We start from the raw sequence: 22,943 nt of genomic DNA on the forward strand, positions 1-22,943 counted from the left end.
ATACCATTATTAATTAGAAACAAACAATCAGTGACGTTTTTAATAAGCTTTTCCAATTATCACAAATCGTCACAGAATAATTGTGAATTTATAGAGACAAAATCGATTCGTTGTGTTATACATAATTTCTAACCTAAAAATATTGTGAATGGTTTCGATGTCGAATGAATATTAGGAATATGATTACCTAACTCTCAATACTATTTAAATGTATTTTCCTCTAGTTGTGCTGTTTGTTTCTAAATATATTTATTTAATAGTGATTCAATAAATATGTGATTACATACAGCCACTAATGAACTTGAAATAATGTAGGTACCTTCCGTGGAAAATTTGTAATTAAAATATTACTGAACTACAAAGACTAATCTAAAAATTTAATTGCAATCAAAAGCGGCTACCTACCTATCTAATGTTAGTCTGTATCAGTTAACATAATGATTATAAATCCGATTGAAGAAACTCATAACCTATTACAATAATTTTTCAAGTAGGTATTAATCCATTTTGATTTTGATGATAGATGACAAGACGAATTCGCGACAGATCTGTCGTGGTTAACTAAAGGGGCCCAGAGATCGTACAATCAAACCCATAGACACTACAAGGTGAATGCGGCCGTCGACCTTGAGAGTTGAGACCGGTCAAAGGCCCAGTTGCATTGTTAGATCGACTGTCGTACGCCTGACGGACAGAAATAGGCAGGACGACGGTACTAAGGCGTTCCGACCGGTGGTACCTAGCACGGGCTAGCCCTTCTTCTTCCTCTTTAGTTTTTGGCTACGGCACGGTTTGTGCATTAGCCAGCGTCAAGTAATAAGATTTTTATCATTCGCCGTTTTAATTATTTACAGTTTATGAATAATAAAAAACGAAGGTAACTTAATCAATTGTCATGAAATTAAATGACATGAGATCAGATGATATGGGATGAAATATAATCTCAGTAAAACGGTGGTCATTTACTGAGACTTTTTTTAGTGGACTTTTTGGAGGACACCGAGAAATTAGGTTCAGCGGCTTTGTTTCATTTTCCCACATTTGTGCACTTTCACAGGTACTAAACCGTTAATAAACCACCGTTATTACACATTTAAACCCGAAGAAACACTAAATAGACAAAATAAAACAAATCACACAACTTCACTCCCCGCCTTCCCGCCAAAAAGTCTGTGGTAGTCCTACTACCAGTAAATAGTAAAATCAATAAAAAAATTAGGTGTTATTTAATTACAAGATATGATTTTCTTTTTTTAGATCAGATTTTTTATAAGTTGCTGTTAGACACAATAATCCAACGTGTATTCTCAATTGTTTTTAAAAAAAATGAATTATGTAAAAGCTTTTTTAATATGACACATTGACATTCGATTAAAATATACATTCCTCTAGGCTTAGGTATATATACTGATGAATAAAACGCCCACTGTATTGATACTAACGCGATACAAAAAATCGCAGCCAGGTAAAAATTTTACAAATAAGTACTTACCGCAACACGGACTCTCGAACAATTCCGATGAAGGTTCACATTTTGTAAACATTGAACCTTAAACACACAAAGAGGAACCAAATCCTTCCTATTCTGCCGCGACGTGTCTCATGTGTTCTCGTTTGAAGTGAGCCATTCTTCACACAAGAGAAACGAGACGTCTCTGAAGTCTAGCCCACTGAGTTTCTCACCGGATCTTCTCACTGGCTTGCGATTCCGATCCGGCGGTAGATTCAGCGCAGCACTGCTCTTTCTAGGGCAGATGTTAGCAAAGTCTCCCAGGCTGAGCTCCGTGAGTTCACCCACAGGTTACTAGCAATAGGTAGGATTAAGAAGAAAAAACTGAATTCCGGTAACCACTTCAAATTAAGTCCTCGCCTGTCCATCTCGCGCAATAAAACGAAATTTTCGTTTGTTTAACAAACTAAAGGCGACCACGATGTCATTCACCTTTCTACATCCAAAGATGGAGACAGTAAAGAAAGAATATTCATAAATTCGTATTCTTCACCATAACAAAGTTAATGTAAACGATTTGAAGAACGTGGTTCTTCTGTTACTAGAGATTGCGAAATTATTGCACCACCACGTATAATTTATTTCAGCATCAGATCAGATTATTTTAATTTTGTTTTGGTTAAATTGAAGAATACGTCTTTTACGAAATTTTTTATTCGAAATCGCCAGTTATTTTGAAAATCTAAGGCAAAAATTAATGAAATTTATTATCTTGATGTGCTCCTCATTCCTCATTTTTAGATTTCTCTATTCCTCTAAAAAACCCAATAAGTACGAATACAGAACAATCTTAAAACCCTTTTTTTCTACTATAACTTACTTAGCGGCCGTTAATAATTTTGCTTTTTGCTTAGATTGGTGGACGAGCTCACAGCCCACCTGGTGTTAAGTGGTTACTGGAGCCCATAGACATCTACAATGTAAATGCGCCACCCACCTTGAGATATAAGTTCTAAGGTCTCAGTATAGTTACAACGGCTACCCCACCCTTCAAACCGAAACGCATTACTGCTTCACGGCAGAAATAGGCGGGGTGGTGGTACCTACCCGTGCGGACTCACAAGAGGTCCTACCACCAGTGATTACGCAAATTATAATTTTGCGGGTTTGATTTTTATTACACGATGTTATTCCTTCACCGTGGGAGTCAATCGTGAACATTTGTTAAGTACGTATTTCATTAGAAAAATTGGTACCCGCCTGCGGGATTCGAACACCGGGGCATCGCTACATACAAATGCACCGGACGTCTTATCCTTTAGGCCACGACGACTAAATAAGCGAAAATTAATTCAAAAAAAGGTAAGCTGAAGGCTTAGTCGAACATTTGGTACCGATAAAAACAGCGACAAGAAGGTGTGTACTGGAGTTCGTCGTTATCTATAACCTACGAAATGGGTTAGGTTAGAAACAAGTATAATTTTGCTAAAAATACGTCACATCAATCATAAGATATCAAATGATGTCATTTTCCCCTTGTTATTAAGTTTAGTACGTAGGCATTTAAGATTAAATTCAAATTGAAAATAAGATATAAGAATAGATTTCTAGAGAGTTGGCAACGGGAGGCGTGGTCATGACGTACAATCTTTGGTGTTGTGCTTACCGTCATACAATTACGCAATATCTTCAAATTCTAGAATTCTTAAATTTTCCTATAGATTTTTTTCTTAGCGAATGCATGTCTTGAACTTTTGAACTTGTCTTTTGACTTCGCTTCCCCTTCATATGTCGATCTGGGGCCCGGTGAAGGGGGCCTAAGAAGACGACGTGCAAGCTGCTCTGCACGCGTTTTATGCAAGAGCATCCGAGTGATGGAAGACCAGATATCCTCGACACACGCTGGTTCTGACCCAGCGGGGTATTCCGTAAGACAACTTACTCTAACCGGCGCCATCTAAGCGGGCTTCGGACAGCCTGCCGACCGAGAGGGTTGGTGGTCAAGGCGCCGACGACCGCCGGTCCAGCGTCCCGAGGGGGAGGGTGATAGCAGAGATGTGCTAAACGCTTCACTCTCCCCCCTTTGCCTTTTCATGAGTTCTGTCTCATGCGAGGCTCAGACGTGGGTTGTTGAGCGACAGGAGGTTTTAGTCGGTTCAACTACGACATACCCCGCCCGCGTGGAGTGGAGTGTGGGAGTCCGGCGATTTCCTCCTGACCAAAAAAAAAATCTCCTTTAAATATTACTTTTAGTGATATCACTATTTTTTCCATGAGTACGAGTCGCGCCTCCGTCTATTTATGTCTCTCTGAACATTGCCAGTGAAAAGCCGTCACTGAACTCGATTACACCTAAAAATACTGTCTGTTGTACGAATATTATTAGAAGTAAAACATTTTTTGAACGAGATGATGGTTGACTGTCACGTGACCGTTCAGAAATGTCTGACTGTGATTAGGTGTGTTTGTTCACTACCAATGGAATACCAGCAAATATTTTAAATTTGGTTTCTTGTAAAATTGATTTCTTAGTAATAAATGAACTGTTTTTTTTTATGAAATATATGAGCAAACGAGTTCTTGGCAATTTGATTTTTGACGAAGCATGTTGCTGATAACTTTATTTCTGTAATCTGACGAAGCATGTTGCGGATAATAACATGTACTTTTAGGTTAGGAATATTGTGTTCTTTTTTTATAATAAATAAGTTTGGATAAGAATTAATTTGATTTTTAAAGATCACCACGACATAAATTCCGTCCCCTTGGAAAATGAAAGTCGTCAACAACTTTCTACTCTATGGGGAAGTAGGAATAGGTCACATCATCTGTGTTTAAAATAATATCATATAATAATCTTTGAGTCGGTGTTTATTTATATTATCATATGCATTTTTATGATAGTTTCATCACCCTTATCACTGTTTACATAACCCCCCAACCGGATCACGAAAATAAATCTTAGAGCGGTTTTATCACTGAACGTGCATTTACTTTGTACACGTACTTTGAATGATAGATATATACTATGTATTTGTAGGCCAATACATTATCTTTTTTAATCATAAAATTTTAAGATATGGTAAGGATATACAATAATTGAATTTGCAGCAGCAAATTTCCCCACCTCAAGAAACTGAAATCCAAATTACGTTTAAAACAACAACAAATTATATTTAAATAGATATTTATGCAATAAATGTTAGAGATTCAGTATGGTAAATGTACCATAAAATACTAAAATGACGTATTCAACTGAATCAAAAAGCTTGAGATACGTGTAAAACGGTACCCTTAAACGAATACCAATTGATCAAACATCGACTGAATACGATGAATGGTAAAAACAAACCGCACAAATCAAACATTGGAGATTTTATGACTCATTATTTTCAGGTATTCGATTCTCAACGGACGTAACCAGAGATGAAGTTAAGGCGTTATCAGCTTTGATGACCTTCAAGTGCGCGTGCGTGGACGTGCCTTTCGGCGGTGCTAAGGCCGGTATCAAGATCAATCCTAAAGAATACTCCGAGCATGAACTGGAAAAGATCACTCGTCGTTTCACACTTGAACTTGCCAAAAAAGGATTCATTGGTAAGTTATTTTAATCGATTTGAAAATTATAATGGAAACGAAATAGAGGACTCGCGATGGACATCTATTTAAAAGACTAGCTGTACCCGTCCGCTTCGCTGAGCATTTAAAATTAACATTATTATTTGTCACTCCCACAAAGATTCTCATCATTAACGCCCGCGCAACTGGTGTAGGGAGTCCAACACTCATATAAATATTAGCCTATCCATTAAGTACATGTATTTTCTGCATGGATACCAAGTTTCAAGTCAATCGGGTACACGGTTCAGTAGTTATAACGGAACATCCGCAAAAACCACTGTAGATTTATATATTAGTATTGATAAGATAAATGAAGTAGACAATGTTAATGTTGCTCAATTAAATAAATAAATTACAATCGAAAAAAAAAACCTACCCAAACTCCACAATTCGAGATCAGCTGACACCTAGACTGCAAGGCTTTGGTGTGAGGCAGTAATGTCTTCTCTCAAGTTTGCTTTCGTTGGCGTATTTATTAAGCTTGCTAGAACTACAACTACTATTACGAGTAGCTATCTTTAACATGACATACCAATATGTACAGTTTTGTACTTACGAGTTACTTATGTGGCACCTACTATTATTTGTTTTAAAAAAATCTGTGATAATTATGAACTAGATTATGAAAATTATGATAGAACTAGATTATGAAAATTATGATAGAACTAGATTATGAAAATTATGATAGAATTAGACACCACTAAGATTTGTTGAAACCTTTTGAAATTCACAAATGCTCACGTAACTGTGCTACCACCACTTTTTGTGGTCATCATCATCTATCTAAAGCTTTCTAACTGTACAATCTCTTTTATTCAATCACTGAAGCGATTTGTCGTAAAATGTTTTGTAAGGTTTTACTTAACAATCGTGTCAAACTTTGTTTTGTTTTCATTTAAACTGTTTTCCTTACAAATAACGTGAGGCTATGTGTTAATTGACTGATCGCGTTTCGGCCTCATTCTGTCCCTATATTGACCATTATTATAAATACATGGGTTGTTGACCGTGCTGAGTAAATTGCATATAAGTGTTGTAAATTACATGACGACAAGTCTAGAATAGCTAACTATACGTCTGTCAGTCGCTGTGTCGTCACGGAATACCTCGCAAATCATTTTGTTTACTATGTCGCTTCACGTTTATTTGTCTTAGATGATTTCTTTTTTAACCGACTTCAAAAAAGGAGGAGGTTCTCAATTCGACTGTATTATGACTTTTGACGGGGTAAATCGATTTTGATGATTCTTTTTTTATTAAAAAGCTGACGCTTCCCGTGTGGTCCTATTTCAATTTAGTCCAGTTCTGATAACTTAAGAAAACCATATAAGTCTTAAATTTGCATTAAGTACATGCGCGACAAATAGATGAATAACTCAATAACTCAATATCACGCCAACCGATTTCGATGATTATTGTTTTTAGTGTATATTAATTTGTTTTGGAATATCTTTTTTTTTTCTATTTGAAGTCAGTTTTTGTTAAAATGTCTATTTACAATTATTGGTTATTCTTTTCGCACTTCGTAAGTCCATTCGTATTAATAATCGATAACTCGATCGAATGATAACTTGGTCGATTTAATTAGATCGATAATAATTAGTAATCCTAATAGATTAGATAATATTTCAATACTTTACTGTACGTTGCCTTCTTTCTGTGTTACCAAGGCATGTAATAAAAAAAACATCGTACAAAAATATTAGGTATAGGTCATTCTAATCAAACTGGAGGAAACTCTAATAATTATCAATGATGTAGGCTGTCTGTCTACGTAACACTTTAATTATTGGAGTTGAAATTTAAAATTAGACTCAATGTACCCGGAAGTCTATTTGGGAACCGAATAATAATCAAGTTTTGACGGTCATTGCGTATTTTTTGGGGTGTCGAAAGGTGGTAGGTATCAGCACCAGATAATGTTAATATATTTTGTGTTATGCCACTCATCTAGAGCACAGACGTTATCGGAATTGAATAATAATAAACATAACGCGATAAGCTCAAACAAACACCGCATGGTAACTGATAGGATTAACACATGTACTCGAAGTTGTCAGAATGAAATGTGAAATTCTAAAAATACTAAATTTGCAAAACACATTTTTTTTTAATGTAATCCTCTTTTTTATAATAATGTAAATCTTACGTCAACATTCTTTTTGATTTGATAATTATCCTGATGTAGCTACTAAATGAAAATGAACAACTTTAAGAACTAATCTTCAAGTTTTATTTCGTCTGAAGTTCAAATCACATATCTATCGCATAACGTTTTAAAAAATCTTCGTCTCTGATTGGAATCAATTGCGATACAAATTCCGATCCGGCGGTAGATTCGATGGCGAAGCACTGCTATTACTATAGCAAATGTGCGCACGTCCACCCAAGTTGAGCCCTGTGAGAACATCAGAGCAATAGAATTTTACTGGGTGGTAGGACCTCTTGTGAGTCCGCGCAGATAGCTACCACCACCTTGCCTATTTCTGCCGTGAAGCAGTAATGCATTTCGGTTTGAAGGGTGGGGCAGCCGTTGTAACTATACTTGAGATATTAGAACTTATATCTCAAGGTGGGTGGCACATTTACGTCGTAGATGTGTATGGGCTCCAGTAACTACTTAACATCAGGTGGGCTGCGAGCTCGTCCCACCCATTTAAGCAATAAAAAAAATAAAAAAAAACTACCACCGCGTAGTTGGGTAATAGCCCTTTAGACTACCAACAATTAGGGGGGGGGGGGAGTAACCAATTGAAAACCACTTATGAAGTATTTGTGCGTATTACTCTCCAATGACTTTCAATAGAAACTAATTATAATACTGATCTCTTTCAACATTCTACCGGCCACATATTGAGTTTTATAAAACCTAAGTTAAAAAGTAATACTATAATTTTTTAACTGAATTAATTTGTACACTAAAGGGCCTGGCGTGGATGTCCCCGCTCCTGACATGGGTACCGGCGAACGAGAAATGTCTTGGATCGCCGATACTTATGCGAAGACCGTCGGTTTTCAAGACATCAACGCTCACGCCTGCGTCACTGGCAAACCTATTAACCAGGTAAATAAAAATAACACTAAAAAGATTCAATTAGGTATCAATTTGTATATAATATCTATTTATTGTATGTATGTATTTTCTTTAATAATGTCTTGTTAATAGTACACCGCAACATACCTGCTGTATCTTTCTTTATCTGTCCAGAGTTTCGGGTAATTAAACGATTGTCTGGAAGAGATCGTTTTTAGCGATAAGATCGCCTATTGTACAAACGTATCGGCTTGTTGACTGTTTTCTGATATTAATTATGTTTTGGTGTGCAATAAAGTATGTTCTCTCTCTCTCTCTTTCTCTCTCAAATTTGAGATTTTTTGATTTAATAGTATTTACTCACAATCGCCTTAGTCACAAACGTCGCTCTATAATTTTGGATAAATTGCCATCAGACAGAGCCAAATGGTAGAGATACAGTTCGATAATAGTCAGCAATCGTATCGTATGTAAATGTCCGTGACCTAATAAGTACGATGCCCGTTGTATTAGTCTCGGAGTTGGAACAAATACAAGCTTTCTTATTCTTAATGTCTAAATAATGTATAGCCGTTATTCCAATTTTAATTCGACCGCATGTCTTAAGATAATCATTGGTTTCAAGTTGTGATGTCTATGAGCTAAGGTAGTCGTTTCTGTGAAGTACCGTTAAAAATTACTTTTTTTTTTTAATACCTACCTATTCTAGTAACCTCGAGGGGCTATTCTAGATTCACCGAACTAGTAGGTGAGGCTCAAACTGGGAGTATTGCTAACACTGATCCTAGCAAGAGCAGTGCTTCGCAGAATCTACCACAGGATCGGAAACGCGACCCCCTGAGAAGATCTGGCGAGAAACTCAGTGGGCTGTGTCTGTGGGTTAATTTACTCGACGAGCCTTTCGTCGCAAGCGACGGGTTCAGCGAGGACGGCGACCGGAAAATTACTAACAAATGACGTAACTATTGCTTGATTCAAGGGTGGCATCCACGGCAGAGTTTCAGCCACGGGCAGGGGCGTATTCCACGGCTTGGAGAACTTCATCAACGAAGCCAACTACATGAGCATGATCGGTGGGTACAATTGCTTTATTGGCTTAAAGGGGCCCTTTAAATAACAATTACATTAATTTTTTTTGCCACAGCTTCGCCATGGTCTTTTACGGTCTTTTTCTTCATCTTACAACCTCGTGGTCGGTCTTCAATAGACTAGGATCATGCCACTCTCTCTCAAAATTTTGCCTAACGCTGACAATAGCCCGAAATCGGCGGTGACAAATTAAGTATAATGAATACTACACAAAGTAATTCTACGTAACGAGGTCGCGTCATAAAGAGATAATAAACGCACTAATATAATACTTATTAAATACGACGCCCGGCGTTTATTTATCCGGTCTGAATTCATACGACATAAATATTTGGGTTTTTAGATAATAGTACAAGTGATGAGGTCACGTAATCATCTACCTCGTGTTATTGATCGCGTTTTTTTTTTTAATTTCGTGTTACATGGACTATGAAATACCTAAAGGTGTAGGGACAGAATATACAATGGAAATTTGTCATAGCCTAAAGGAAACCAGGCCCATTTACGTTATCTATGGGGTCCGGCTACCACTTAACACTAAATAAACCTTAAAGTCACTACTTATGAGTATCTGTTAGAGATTTTTAATTTATTGCTAACATGAATGGACGAGCTCACAGCCCACCTGGTGTTAAATGGTTACTGGAACCAATAGACATCTACAACGTAAATGCCGCCACCCTTTTTTTTTTTTTTTTTTCGACCTTGAGATATGAGTCCTAAGGTCTCCGTATAATTACAACAGCTGCCCCGCCCTTCAAACCGAAACGCATTACTGCTTCACGGCAGAAATAGGCAGGGCGGTGGTGCCTACCCGTGCGGACTCGCAAGTGGTCCTACCACCAGTAATTACGCAAATTATAATTTTTCGGGTTTGATTTTTATTACACGATGTTATTCCTTCACCGCGGAAGTCTATCGTGACGTATTTGTTGAGTACGTATTTCATTAGAAAAATTGGTACCCGTCTGCGGGATTCCGAACACCGGCCGCATCGCTCAACACGAATGCACCGGACGTCTTATCCTTTAGGCCACGACGACCTAAAATTGAATAAGATTGAAGTTTTTTTTTGTTTAAAAGGTACAACCCCCGGTTGGGGTGGCAAGACGTTCATCGTCCAAGGTTTCGGTAACGTGGGACTCCACACTTGCCGCTACCTGGTCCGCGCCGGCGCCACTTGCATCGGAGTTATCGAGCACGACGGCTCCATTTACAACCCTGATGGCATCAACCCTAAGGTAAGCAATGGACGACCACCGATACCAATACCAAAACTTGATTGCATGAAAGAGACGATTGGTGCCCCTCAATCCCCATCAACAGCAAATACTTAGAACATCAGAAAAGACTTCCACGATAAGTAAATAAAATTGTCTAATCAAATAATGGGGCGTAATATGAACTCTCACGGACATATACAACTATCATGTATATTTCTTCCGCGAAGCAGTCATGCGTTTTAGAACTTACGATAATAACTAATAATAGATAAGTGAGATTTCATCCTGATGTCTGATGATAAGTGTTGGTGGTTTACACCAGCAGGGTTGAAAGGTCGCCTGCTGTATAATGATATAATTTATAAACTAAACCGAATTAATATTTGAATTATTTTTTCCTGATGACCCTGATCAGGATAGGTCAAAATAATGAAATTATTGCATTGTCAAAATAACTTTTTTTTTTGTTTTTATTAAATTATTCAAAAAAATATATTAATATTTAAAGTTAGTTTTTTATAATTTATGCGTGATTATGTTTAATTATTCTTATTAAGAAGATGAAAGTTTAGCAAACAAACAAAAAAACATTTTTAACAATCAAGCAAAAGCTCACATAACAAAACAACTTAGGTAAAATACAACAATAGATATATTATTAAACTTATGTAATAAGCAATACGTAAATTGTTTTTTCAATAAAATATTCAAGATTCTACATTCCTGGACGTAACGTCGAATAAGGTACATAATAAGGTACATAAAATATTATGTAAAACTTGTCTTTAAAATAAACAGTTACTCAATTATTATTTTTTATAATAATTATATTTTATTCAAGCCTCTTAAAAACAAACACGTACAAGAATTCTTAACACTAGTATAATAATATACATGGCTTTTTTATGAGGTATACAATAACAATATTCCTGACTTTTATGCTAGGAAAACCTGTGTTACAAAAGTCAGTGGTTCAGTGCTAGGTCACCAGGTAAGTAAGTGAACCAGGAAGAGCGATCTGTAAGAATATAGTACGTACTGTGTCATAGCAATGTTATATCTTGAGGTCGCGCACTTATAACATACTGCATTCATATGTGAATAAATGAAAAACTTGTCTTCATTATTACATTAAAATTCTCCACCGACCTAAATCAGGTCTTATCAGCTAGGTGCAAACAAAAATATAATTTTGTGTTGGACTGATAAAATATTCACCTATTGATAAAGTATTTTCAACTAGTGTAGTGTGGGGCAAATTTAGTAGCTGTACCTCTTAACTAGTTAATTAATTATTTAAATAGCATTAAGTAATCACACTCGCTACTCCTAACGCTAAACCCTTTGACTGCAGTGTAGGTCACGGGTGCCCCGCGTGGCGCGCTTAGATAATTATGTCGGCTTCTGTTGCTAATGTTGCTATGCACTATGTGTATACAAACTTGGCGGCATCATGAAGCCAAATTATCTTCATTCACACAGAACGACAATAACACGATTGGCATTGAAAAGTTTACATTGTCATGCTTACTTGAAGATAAAACTTAAAGCGTTCCATCTTAGTATTTACGTAACCTTAATCTCTACGAAATGAAACAAAATTTCATGAATATTTCTTAATGGAAATTAGACGGTAGTTTGAAAATTATTATTCAAGTGTAGACGAATTAGCCGTGCCTCCGTGACCGTGGAATCTGTAAATGATTCGAAATGTCAGAAATAATATGACACTAATAAGCCCCGAGATTTTAATCGTACAAAAATTTACACGCATTTCCTCTTAGTTTCTTTGAATTGTAACTTCCAGCAAATATTACACACGTGAAATTTAAATGATGTATTATCATGACTCGTTCTTCTTCGACTTCCGTTTGAACTATTACGTCATAATAAATACTTACATGTGAAGCAGTACGCTAATTAAGATATGAGGTCCATTTTCATTTGACAAAATGAATTTAATAGACAGACTACACCTGATTTTAGTGGGTACCGGAGCCCATAGACATCACAACGTGAATATCGCCACCCGCCTTGAGACACGATATCGAAGTATTCATTATGCTGTATAATGATGATATTCTTCTTGATCTTACACTTCAAACCTTAACGCATGATGGCTTCACAACAGAAATAGGCAAGATAGCAATACCTATCCGTGCGGACTTAAATTGGACTCTATAATCTGCAATTTCGCAAATAGAGCCTTAACAAAGATAGATTTTCAAGAAGAAAATATGTTAGTGACGTATTTCTCAACGAAAACTGGTACCGGTACGCGGAAGACACAACACTGAGGCTACGACTTCTAAAATAAAACAACTTTACTTTTTTGCTGGCCAATCTCCAGTAGTAGAGAGTTAGTTGCTTAAAGTACAAGAACCCGATCTATGGTTATTAGGTATTAAATTAAACTAAATAGTTGCATTGATTGGCGTATACTTTTTTCGTTATCTTGTAGTCACGACCTCTAACGCTGTATATGTTATATATCGATATTTTATCCTAACAATGGTCACGTTGATACCTTTAATACATCAGAATTAATTGTACAATGAAATTTTCAAATCGTGGATACCTTTGCTTCAATCGCCGATGAGTATTGATCGCTTAATCCCATCACAAGCTCCTTTAAAAATCTTCACATAATCCAGTCGAGTCACACGCAATGCAATATTAAAATCGACAAATTTATCCAGGCCTTGGAGGACTACAGAATCGAGAACGGTACGGTAGTCGGTTTCCCCGGCGCTAAGGCCTACGAAGGCGAGAACATGCTTTACGAGAAGTGCGACATTCTCGTACCCGCCGCCATCGAACAGGTCATAAACAAAGACAACGCTCACAGGATCCAAGCTAAGGTATGCTTTTTGTATTTTTATTGCTTAATAAAATTAAATAACGAAAATATCTTAATTGAGTCGTACATTTAACAAATTGTCCATTATGAACGCATTACGTATCAGCAATAACAGCTCAGAAGTGCACTAATAACTAATGTATTTTACACGAACAACGCATTATTGCAATTCAATTGCCTTATCTTTAAATTGTTATCTTAATTTTTGTGAAGTGTTTACTTTTCCCCCAAATATATGATTTATTTGGCAATAATGGTAAACAGCAAGCTACGTTATCGCGACCTGATAAGATGAATTACATTCATATCAAAAACATGTTGAATTAAAAATTAAAATATGTCAATTCAAACCTTATATGTACCTATAACTCCTTCTCAACACTATAACGGACTAATCTCCTATTTGGAAAACTGTGGCTTAGCTTTATTGTTAGTTTTATCTTTACATCTTTATTGCCCTCTAGAGAGGTGTTGCCAGCCCATATGGGAACAAAATGAGCTCATTGTTTTGTAGATGGACCATTTTTTTCTTTCCGCGAATAATCTCTGCCTTATGATGTTAAGTTGATTGATATTGCGTCATTCGGGGAATGCTCTCGTTTGTCATGATTATTCGAAAATGTCATGATTAATCGAAAAATACCTATTTGAAACATTTATCTTCTCGATTATTTGTAAACCGATACTTGGGCCTTCGATTCGGATCGATATAAAGATCGATCTTCTGTTCGAAACAAATATTTCGACCTTCTTAATTTATTAAATATCGATTTGATAAATAATTTGAATGTGGAAAACGGTATTTAATTTTTTTGAGCTCTGGTGAATCATTACGGGATGTCAGTCTCTTTGCTTGTTTACGTAATTAAGAACAATGTCGACAGATAATTGCGGAGGCCGCCAACGGTCCCACCACACCTGCTGCAGACAAGATCCTCATCGATCGCAACATTCTCGTGATCCCCGACCTCTACATCAACGCTGGTGGTGTCACCGTCTCATTCTTCGAGTGGCTCAAGAACCTCAATCACGTGTCTTACGGACGTCTGACATTCAAATACGAGAGGGAATCTAACTACCATCTGCTGGGTATGTCTTAAAACGAGCCTTTGTATATTTTAATAGCAAAAGGCAAACGATATATTCTATAGTGCCTAACTTGTTGGGATAATTAAAATACCTGTTGTCGTTGGGGCGATCCTTTAACCGGTAACATTCTGTGAGCTTTTGTCTATAAATAAATAATAGTTTAAAAAATACGCTATTATAGAAAATCCATCTAAAAAATAGAAAATAAATTTTAATAAATTTGAATTAAAAATAGTGTAAGAAAAAAATATTTTATTGTAAAAAAGCGTGGGGTGGTTTAACTACTGAATTTAGTTGGATTTTTCTACAAAAGCGAATTTTGTTAGTTTTTTTAAACTATTATTTATTTTTCATTTTTTAGTTAAATTTCAATTTTTTTTATTTTTTTTATTATTTTGAATAGTCATCGGTCCTTAATAAGTATACCATATTTTGAGTTAATCCGACGTTTTGTAGGGATTCAAAATCATGTTCAAAGATTTCGTTTACATACTAACATACATAAGTCTGAAGCTAATAAAAGCGTATTAATAAAAATGCAATGTTTTGTGAAACAGAATCGGTCCAAGAGTCCCTAGAGCGGCGGTTCGGTCGCGTCGGAGGCCGCATCCCCGTCACTCCCTCAGAGTCCTTCCAGAAGAGAATCTCCGGCGCCTCCGAGAAGGACATCGTGCACTCCGGACTCGACTACACCATGGAGAGATCCGCTAGGGTAAACCTCAAAACATATTTTCCTTGCGACAGAATGTAGGGGAAACAATGATGATGATAGGATTACGTTAAAATAATCTAGTTTATACTTACTAATAATTTCCATCGCAATGTAACACAGTAACCCAGTCGTCGTGGCCTAAAGGATAAGACGTCCGGTGAATTCGTGTTGAGCGATGCGGCCGGTGTTCGGATCCCGCAGGCGGGTACCAATTTTTCTAATGAAATACGTACTCAACAAATGTTCACGATTGACTTCCACGGTGAAGGAATAACATCGTGCAATAAAAATCAAACCCGCAAATGTATAATTTGCGTAATTACCGGTGGTAGGACCTCTTGTGAGTCTGCACGGGTAGATACCACCACCCTGCCCATATCTGCCGTGAAGCAGTGATGCGTTTCGGTTTGAAGGGTGGGGCAGCCGTTGTAACTATACTTGAGACCTTAAACCTATATCTCAAGGTGGGTGGCAAATTTACGTTGTAAATATCTATGGGCTCCAGTAACCACTTAACACTGTGTGGGCTGTGAGCTCGTCCACCCATCTAAGCAGTAAAAAACACAGTAACGCAGTGTAACACAAAGTTAAAAATTAGCTGTTGAGCAAGGTCATCAGTCACACATGGGGCTACTATTAATTATTAGTCTTGCCTATTTCTTCTATGAAAAATTTCTTCGTTCTAATGTGAAAGATAGAAACTTAATTATTACATTACTTACACTTGCAAGTGCAAAGAAGCCGCTGTTATGCATGGATGAACCATGATTTTTGTTACACAATGTGAACTAACTATGCTAATTAATAACACTATATCTATGAATGCCATAAAATTGTCTTTTTTTTGCAGGCCATCATGAAGACAGCCATGAGGTTCAACCTCGGCTTAGATCTGAGGACAGCCGCGTATGCGAACTCCATCGAAAAGATATTCACCACGTATGCCGATGCCGGTCTAGCTTTCTAATAAATCACTTACTGAATACCAATTTTAAAGTATTGTCTGTATAGTATTTTCTGAGGAATTCGAGAGTCGACCGGACGTTCAATCCAATATTTATTTCCTTCATTTTACAGTACAGTGAGATCACGACACGAGATTAAACCATTAGGGTTATTTTATTCGTATTGTCTGCATTTTATACACTTCGATTTAATCCCTGTGCACGTAAACTTTACTTATAAGAGACATTGTATCACAGTATTTTTTTGTTTGTTGAAATCATGGCTTTTTATTTGAATTTAAGCGAAACATTGTTAAATATTTATGTGAAATATAATTTCCTTGTATCAATCATCTTCTTTTTAATAAATCGATTAATGTTATTCCTAAACTTTTGTTTATTTTTTATTGCCAAATGGCATATTTGTACAACTTAGATTATAAAATAGTAGCCCGCCTAACACCAAATTCCGTTAAAATATAAAGCAATTACTACAAGTTACATTTAGCATTTTTATTACTGTCATCTCTATTTCGTGTCCTATAATTATTCCGCTGTAGACCACAGTACTAAATTTATTATCTCTACACGTTCCTGAGAGAAACGTTGAAAGAGAACCGGATTGCTTGGACAGCAATTACAGACACAAAACAGTTATCATTTTCCATCGGGAAGAAATGGTCGGACTTTCACGTAAATATGTGTTGAGCGCGAGATAAATAAGCGAGGCGACGACGTTGAACCCACTTGTTCAACGACCCATGTCTGAGCCATAGAGTAAGATTATATATAACGTACGTGAGCCTTGAATGAATTTAACCGAGACAGGCGAGCGGCAAAAGACGCATTTCGCGTGGAACTCTATGTACACTGTGTACGTCTTCGGCCGCCTTAATTCATGGACACTAAACCGGCAGTCGTCGCCGCAATGACCACCGGGCGGCACCGGGTCTCTTCGGCAGCGGACTATTAAAAACCCAAATCTCACCTAGACACTGTAGTTAAATCGACTTCGTCGCTAAAGTCTCTATTTTTTGCAATGAGCACACGACATCATTCCTCCTGTGCAGCAGCCGTGAGCGTCTGCTAGTCGCTTTCGCTGCGGTGCCATACTGCCGCCGGCTCAGCTTCGTCCAATACAGATACTTCTCGAAACCATTATAGTCTGTTAGCACTATCCGGAGGATGAGGCATCCTTGGTCACAATGCGAGACAAGCAGACTAGTAGAAATTATCGTGATATGTGTGTTAATTGTGCTCAGCCCAAACCATCAGCTGAGTTATAGACTGCTTTTTTTAGGCATACAGCCGTCCAAGTTCAGAATTGTCGTGTTACAATAAATTGTGATTTCAAATTTTAATTAATCGGCTTTAAGAAATGTATACCTATGTTTTTCTCAGATGAACATTGGCAGAAGTGCACACAGTTAGGGCCGTGTAACCTTTTTGGTTGTAATTCTGAACGCAGCCAATTACGTGGTTTTATAACAAATTTGTGGCAAATTGTCATTTGTCAATCGATGCAGTAGCGAATCCTAAAATATTTTTGTACTTTTAAAGGTTTTAATTAATGATAAAATGTTTACGGCTCCGCTTTTATTTACAATATTAATTACAATAATTAATGGTGTGCTTTCGAAAAGCGTCGAATTAACGTTTGAACTTCCTGATAGTGCCGAAGAATGTTTTTATCAAACTATGGACAAGGATACGGCTGCTTCATTGGAGTACCAAGTTAGTACTAATTACAATACTGTAACAACGTGTTTATATGAATTCTAAACAAGTTATAGACAAACTCAAAAATCATCTTACTCTGTTGTTCCATTCTAACCTATAAAACTTTATCAACAATAATATATTCTTGTACCATTGATCCTCAGGTAATTTCTGGAGGACAGTATGACGTAAGCGTAAAAATAGAAGCTCCTAACAGACAAATTATATATCAGCAAGAGAAGATGCAATATGATTCACACCAATTCACCGCTCTGGCGTCTGGTATGCTATAAAAAAACTGCTAATGGTAACAACTAAGCATCCAATCATCCAGCACTACATGACGATCACGACCAGTCTGTCAAGAGTGACGCGATTGAGAAGAAGAAGAAAGCATCCTATATACCACATACAACAATACAAAGCTCTGAATGACTCATAGATAACTTCATTATTGTAATACTAATTAAGCATTCTTTTTCTTCTAAAGATAATTAATGCCTTATATTGAGTACCTATATTGATAGTGGTCTTTGAAATATTGAAATAAGTAACTGTAAGAATCATTGTTCAACAGAGTTAAATTTCAGTCAGCACTTATTATTAAACAATAACTCAGAGCAGATATAATGAAGATTATAATAATATCTTGATAATTGATCTATTTTATCTATTTAAATATTTTAAGCAAGTGATAATTTAAAACTTTTTTTTCAGGTGATTACAAAGTGTGTTTTAGTAATGAGTTTAGTACATTTTCACATAAACTTGTGTATATGGAACTAAATGTTGGACCGGAGCAGCCTCTTCCTGGTGTAGGAGATCATGCAACTGTTCTTACACAGGTAAATACTTACAATTTATATCAGGTCCAAGCAAGGAAGCTTGACCCCAAGCCCTCTACGCCAAAAAAATTCAGAATGACCCACACCCATGCAAATAAGTTATAAAATGCAATAAAAGAGCACCTTACAGTTTCCAAATACATTTGGATCAACATGCCTGTGAAATGGCTTTTCAAATCTAAATTATGTAATAAATAAATAATTATCATACATTTATGAACTAGTAATTATAATTTATTAGTAATTGAACATATTTATGACATTCATGACATCAATCTCAAACTCTTACCAATTAACATTTGATTTAACCCCTAACATAAAAAAATTAACATAGAAAACAATGATCGAAATCAAATGGATTGTATCAATTATCTAAAACTATTTAGATTTTGATGTTACCTACCTACCTTTTTGGCATTAGCATTTCATTATGCTTTTTATTATAATTAAATATATATTTTTGTATTTTATTGCACAAGTATGTAGTTTAATAATGTTTTTTTATACTGATTATAATAATTTTTTCAATTTTAGTTGGAGACATCTGCCGAAGAAATTCATTCTGCACTCAACAGAATCATTGATCATCAAACTCATCATAGATTAAGAGAGGCTCAAGGACGTAAAAGAGCTGAAGATCTGAATGAAAAAGTATTTTGGTGGTCTATGGGTGAAACCTTGGCTATTGTTTGTGTTGCATTTACACAAGTTATGATACTAAAGAATTTCTTTAGTGACAAGCCTACTCTATACAACCGATTGTAAATAATGTAATTAAATAGTTAATTTATTAAAATTCTTCTGTTTATTTGAATTTGATTTATTAAATAGTTTTATTAAATACTTTCTTATTAATTGTGTAGCCATTGTCTCTATCACACAATTTTTATTGTTACACAAATAAATGTAGCATACAAAACTTAAAAAAAACTGATTGCTACTTATAGCACTCACATCACTAAGAATTATATTTGTATTTGAAGAAATTGATTACTCACTACATCAGGATATAAGTTAGATAGTAAATTGTCAAACAAAATCACATGTAAAAATTTTCACATACAAACATTTATTAAATATATTTCTGTACAATAAATTTTAAATGTTAACTAGAATGCAATTTTTTTTTATATTTAAAACAAAACTAGTAATGCAAAGACCCCATTAATCAGCGCACAAGGGTATGCAATTAATGGTCTTTGCTCTGCATCTCCGGACATAGTGACAAATAGTCGACTTGCAGACAAAGCAGACCAAATTACTGCAACAGCTGATATACTGAGGCCTACAGTACCTTCTAAAGAGATAAATATTCCTAAACCTGCTAAGACAACCATAGGAAGCATACAATAACCCAGTACACTGGCAACACTAAGAATAGTAAAAACACCTTCTGTATGACTCATTAGTGAAAGTAAAAAATACATCAATATAACAGACATCATTGACAGTCCATACACAAACCCAAAATGGGCTTTATTGCCTGATAGAAAAAGGCAAACTGCCAAGGCTAGGCAGAATGCTATGGGACCAGCAATGTCAGTATCCCTAAGTAAAAATTCGCATCATCGGCTTTGGATTGTCCATGGAAAGGATTGAGAACCGCTAATGTTTTCTCCAGAATTCTGTCAGGGTATATTTCAAGTTCGTCCAAGAGGGGTGGCTCATCAAACTCATTCGGCTCACTTGTAGCTTCTCCAGGTATGGGAGCAGGTGTAAAAAATTTGGATTGTAGTATTGGTTGTTGTTTGCTGGAATTGTGCCTTGCGTCTGATCAAAGGAATAGTTCTGTTGATCCGTGGGAAAAGTCTGAAAATCTGTAAAACCAATAATTAAAAAAATCTGTCCACTGTCATCTACATAGTATAAGTAAGTTAGGACGACAAAATAACAAAAAAAAGGAAACCTTCGAGATGAGTTAGATTATATCCAATTTAAAACTACTTGATTTATATGCAACTAGGGGAATGTATTATTTTAAACTTTTTTTTAATTATACAGACACTAATTTCACTGGCGCTAAAAATTTATATTGTCTTCTTGAATGTTATCCAATGTATTATATTTACTTACCTAAAGTCTGGGCAGTTGTTCCAAAAGTATTTGATGAATCAAAAGAATAACTCTGACTGTCGCTTTGCGTTTGCCATGCATATTCATTGGGATTGTTGTAGTTAGCCATGAGGAAGCGGTGAAATAGTCTTGTCTTAGTTAATTTGTTTGTGTGTAATTCTATTGAATATTTATTTAAAATCATAGATTATACACTTAATGTTTAAAATATTTCAAAAATAAGTTTCAACCACAACTTCACCAACACGGCATTGATAAGTCAAAAATGCCAGATGTCAACGTCAATACCTTTTTATAGAATTTCATGGCCTGGTAATAAAACCTTTAAGCCAGACGTCAATTCCAAAAAAACTAACCAGCAGCTTCTCTGAGCTTATGTCTGTGGAGGAACGTTAAGATTAATTGTTTTACGTCTTGATTTTGTCTCTTTTCATCTCGTACATTTAATTTCATCTCAATTGATTTGACAGTTTTCTAATAAATCAACCTCATCTCATTTCGCTTCCTATTAATTTCATATAACGGAATACGTATGCATTGCATCGCAAAAAGCCAATCGCTATACTTAAGCTATGAAGAGAATAGACAGTAAATTCAACCATTGAGTGTTTTGATATCTTACCCAAGGCAACCATGGACCCAGCTAACTCCTCACCTATGGTTTACTAATAGAAACGAATCACACATAGTTTATCACAGAGATACTTTAAACTGCAACCGGAACGCCGTGGGCAGTGATTTAGCAAGTAGCACATCGAAGTGAAACCTGCGAAAAGCACAGCTGTGCTACACGGTGGAATACGACGTGAAACTCCGCCCATTTTAAACACAGAAACATCACTTTGGTCAGTCTAAGCTGCAAGCTGTCCAAGAAGGTCAGGTATCTGAGTGATCTTAGATAACTTGACCTTCCATCTTCGATCAACAATAGTAACTAGATAAAGGGACACGTACAAAATCAAAGCAAAAACTGTCCGCGTGAATATACACATACGTAGCTACTTTGGTTTACAACAAACGGAGAAAAAATTTTTGAAACAGTTTTAAGTTCAAACTAATTACAACTATGGCACCTAGTAATAAAGTCACAAATCTTCAAAACATTATCTATTACTTACGATCATTCGTCACAAAGCAATAAATTACTCCTGTCACTTAAAAATGAAAAGACATATGTTAAACAACCTTTAATGTTAAATCAACCTTAACTGCCAACAAATAAAGTAATTTTTCCCGTTATAGCTTTGAGAAATAACATATTTTTTTTTAAATTTCGATGTCTATTTACTACAGGAGGTAAGGGAGTCGCGTCGAACACTAAAATAATTTATTAAATGAATAAAAGTAAAAGTTTAGTTGTTTACTTTTTATGTTTTGAGAATTTATGTTTGTTAGTATCTATACATTACTTGTTATTTTATTAGCGCTACGTTCTGTGTAATACATATTTTTATAGTATACTAGCTGACCCGGCAAACGTTGTGTTGCCTTAAATAAGATTTCTAGGGAAATTCTAGTCTAATATATAAAATTCTCAAAAACCTCATTCAACCACATAATATAGTAAGCGGCACGTAAGTTGGCAAGGTTTTGGTGCAGTGGGGGTAATGTCGCGCATAGTGTACATTGCAACAAAAAATGGTCACTTTTATTGCCCGTATATAATATATTATTATGTTAATTTTATTTTATTAAATTTTTTATTTGCCATAATTTATTTTTAAGCCTGTGTGTTTAGAAGAAAGTTAAAGAAAAGAGAGGAATTCGTGAAGTGTATTAGGTGTTATAAATAAAATAAACTACTAAAAGTTAAAAAGTTTATTTAACAAAATATACTTAATATTAAAATTATGTGTCGCCGTCGTCACTATCATTTTCTAATAGTGCTACCCCTTGGATTAAATTTATGGTAGGACCTGAGCTGGTGGAAGGAGTTGGCTCCTCATCGTCGACATAACGAAGAGTCGCTGTCGTCACTTGCGTAAATAATAAAACGCTCAGTGACCGAATCGACTATAATTATGGTCATTGGTATTTGGTCCTGGCATTGCAAACAAATTTAAAACAATAACACTCGTAACAAAAACTAAATTTAAAATAATAGTAACAACTCGTAACAAAAACTCAATATAAATAAAGGGTTCCTACAACTTTAGTAGGCACATGTGTAACCGGGAGCGAACGGAACGTGGACGCGGTGCGGGAGGGGAGAGTCGACTGACTCACCTCGAATATATTAAGTGTATAATCTATGGACTCACCAATCGCGCGCTCGGAACGGTGC

General features: G+C 35.9%; 4 protein-coding genes across 4 annotated transcripts in view; 3 read left to right on the plus strand and 1 right to left on the minus strand.

Annotated features, from left to right (window-relative positions):
• LOC114252092 (uncharacterized) overlaps positions 1–4,977 on the plus strand; it is a 21,082-nt gene extending 16,105 nt beyond the window's left edge. The window contains exon 11 of the mRNA XM_028186576.2: positions 4,847–4,977. The gene's annotated coding sequence lies outside the window, so the exon portion shown is untranslated. The remainder of the gene's footprint in view (positions 1–4,846) is intronic.
• Positions 1–16,412, plus strand: part of Gdh (glutamate dehydrogenase, mitochondrial) — a 17,385-nt gene extending 973 nt beyond the window's left edge. The window contains exons 2-9 of the mRNA XM_089728282.1: positions 4,847–5,047; positions 7,996–8,135; positions 9,085–9,178; positions 10,278–10,435; positions 13,117–13,278; positions 14,162–14,366; positions 14,924–15,078; positions 15,929–16,412. Coding sequence (XP_089584408.1) covers positions 4,847–5,047; positions 7,996–8,135; positions 9,085–9,178; positions 10,278–10,435; positions 13,117–13,278; positions 14,162–14,366; positions 14,924–15,078; positions 15,929–16,045 — 1,232 coding nt within the window. The 3' untranslated portion in view covers positions 16,046–16,412. The remainder of the gene's footprint in view (positions 1–4,846; positions 5,048–7,995; positions 8,136–9,084; positions 9,179–10,277; positions 10,436–13,116; positions 13,279–14,161; positions 14,367–14,923; positions 15,079–15,928) is intronic.
• Positions 16,413–16,679: 267 nt separating this feature from the next.
• On the plus strand, positions 16,680–19,394 carry p24-1 (transmembrane emp24 domain-containing protein). Its single transcript, XM_028181227.2, has 4 exons — positions 16,680–17,756; positions 17,906–18,023; positions 18,459–18,586; positions 19,121–19,394. Exons 1-4 carry the CDS (start codon positions 17,601–17,603, stop codon positions 19,349–19,351), a joined length of 633 nt encoding a protein of 210 aa, XP_028037028.1. The 5' UTR covers positions 16,680–17,600; the 3' UTR covers positions 19,352–19,394.
• A 238-nt stretch (positions 19,395–19,632) lies between these two features.
• Positions 19,633–22,943, minus strand: part of Yip1d1 (Yip1 domain-containing 1) — a 46,674-nt gene continuing 43,363 nt past the window's right edge. Inside the window, 4 exon segments of the mRNA XM_089728283.1 lie at positions 19,633–20,141; positions 20,144–20,308; positions 20,311–20,403; positions 20,660–20,835. Of these exon segments, the coding sequence (XP_089584409.1) occupies positions 19,720–20,141; positions 20,144–20,308; positions 20,311–20,403; positions 20,660–20,768 (789 nt within the window). The 5' untranslated portion in view covers positions 20,769–20,835 and the 3' untranslated portion in view covers positions 19,633–19,719.

The sequence above is a fragment of the Bombyx mandarina genome, chromosome 06 (assembly GCF_030267445.1).
Source record: "Bombyx mandarina strain Sakado chromosome 06, ASM3026744v2".
Lineage (NCBI taxonomy): Eukaryota > Metazoa > Arthropoda > Insecta > Lepidoptera > Bombycidae > Bombyx > Bombyx mandarina.

Excerpts from the sequence above, each read along its gene's own strand:
- p24-1 (XM_028181227.2), top strand. The coding sequence starts at position 17,601 with ATGTTTACGGCTCCGCTTTTATTTACAATATTAATTACAATAATTAAT. Across the intron at positions 17,757-17,905 it reads CTGCTTCATTGGAGTACCAA|GTAATTTCTGGAGGACAGTA; the intron begins GTTAGTACTAAT and ends ATTGATCCTCAG. Across the intron at positions 18,024-18,458 it reads ATTCACCGCTCTGGCGTCTG|GTGATTACAAAGTGTGTTTT; the intron begins GTATGCTATAAA and ends CTTTTTTTTCAG.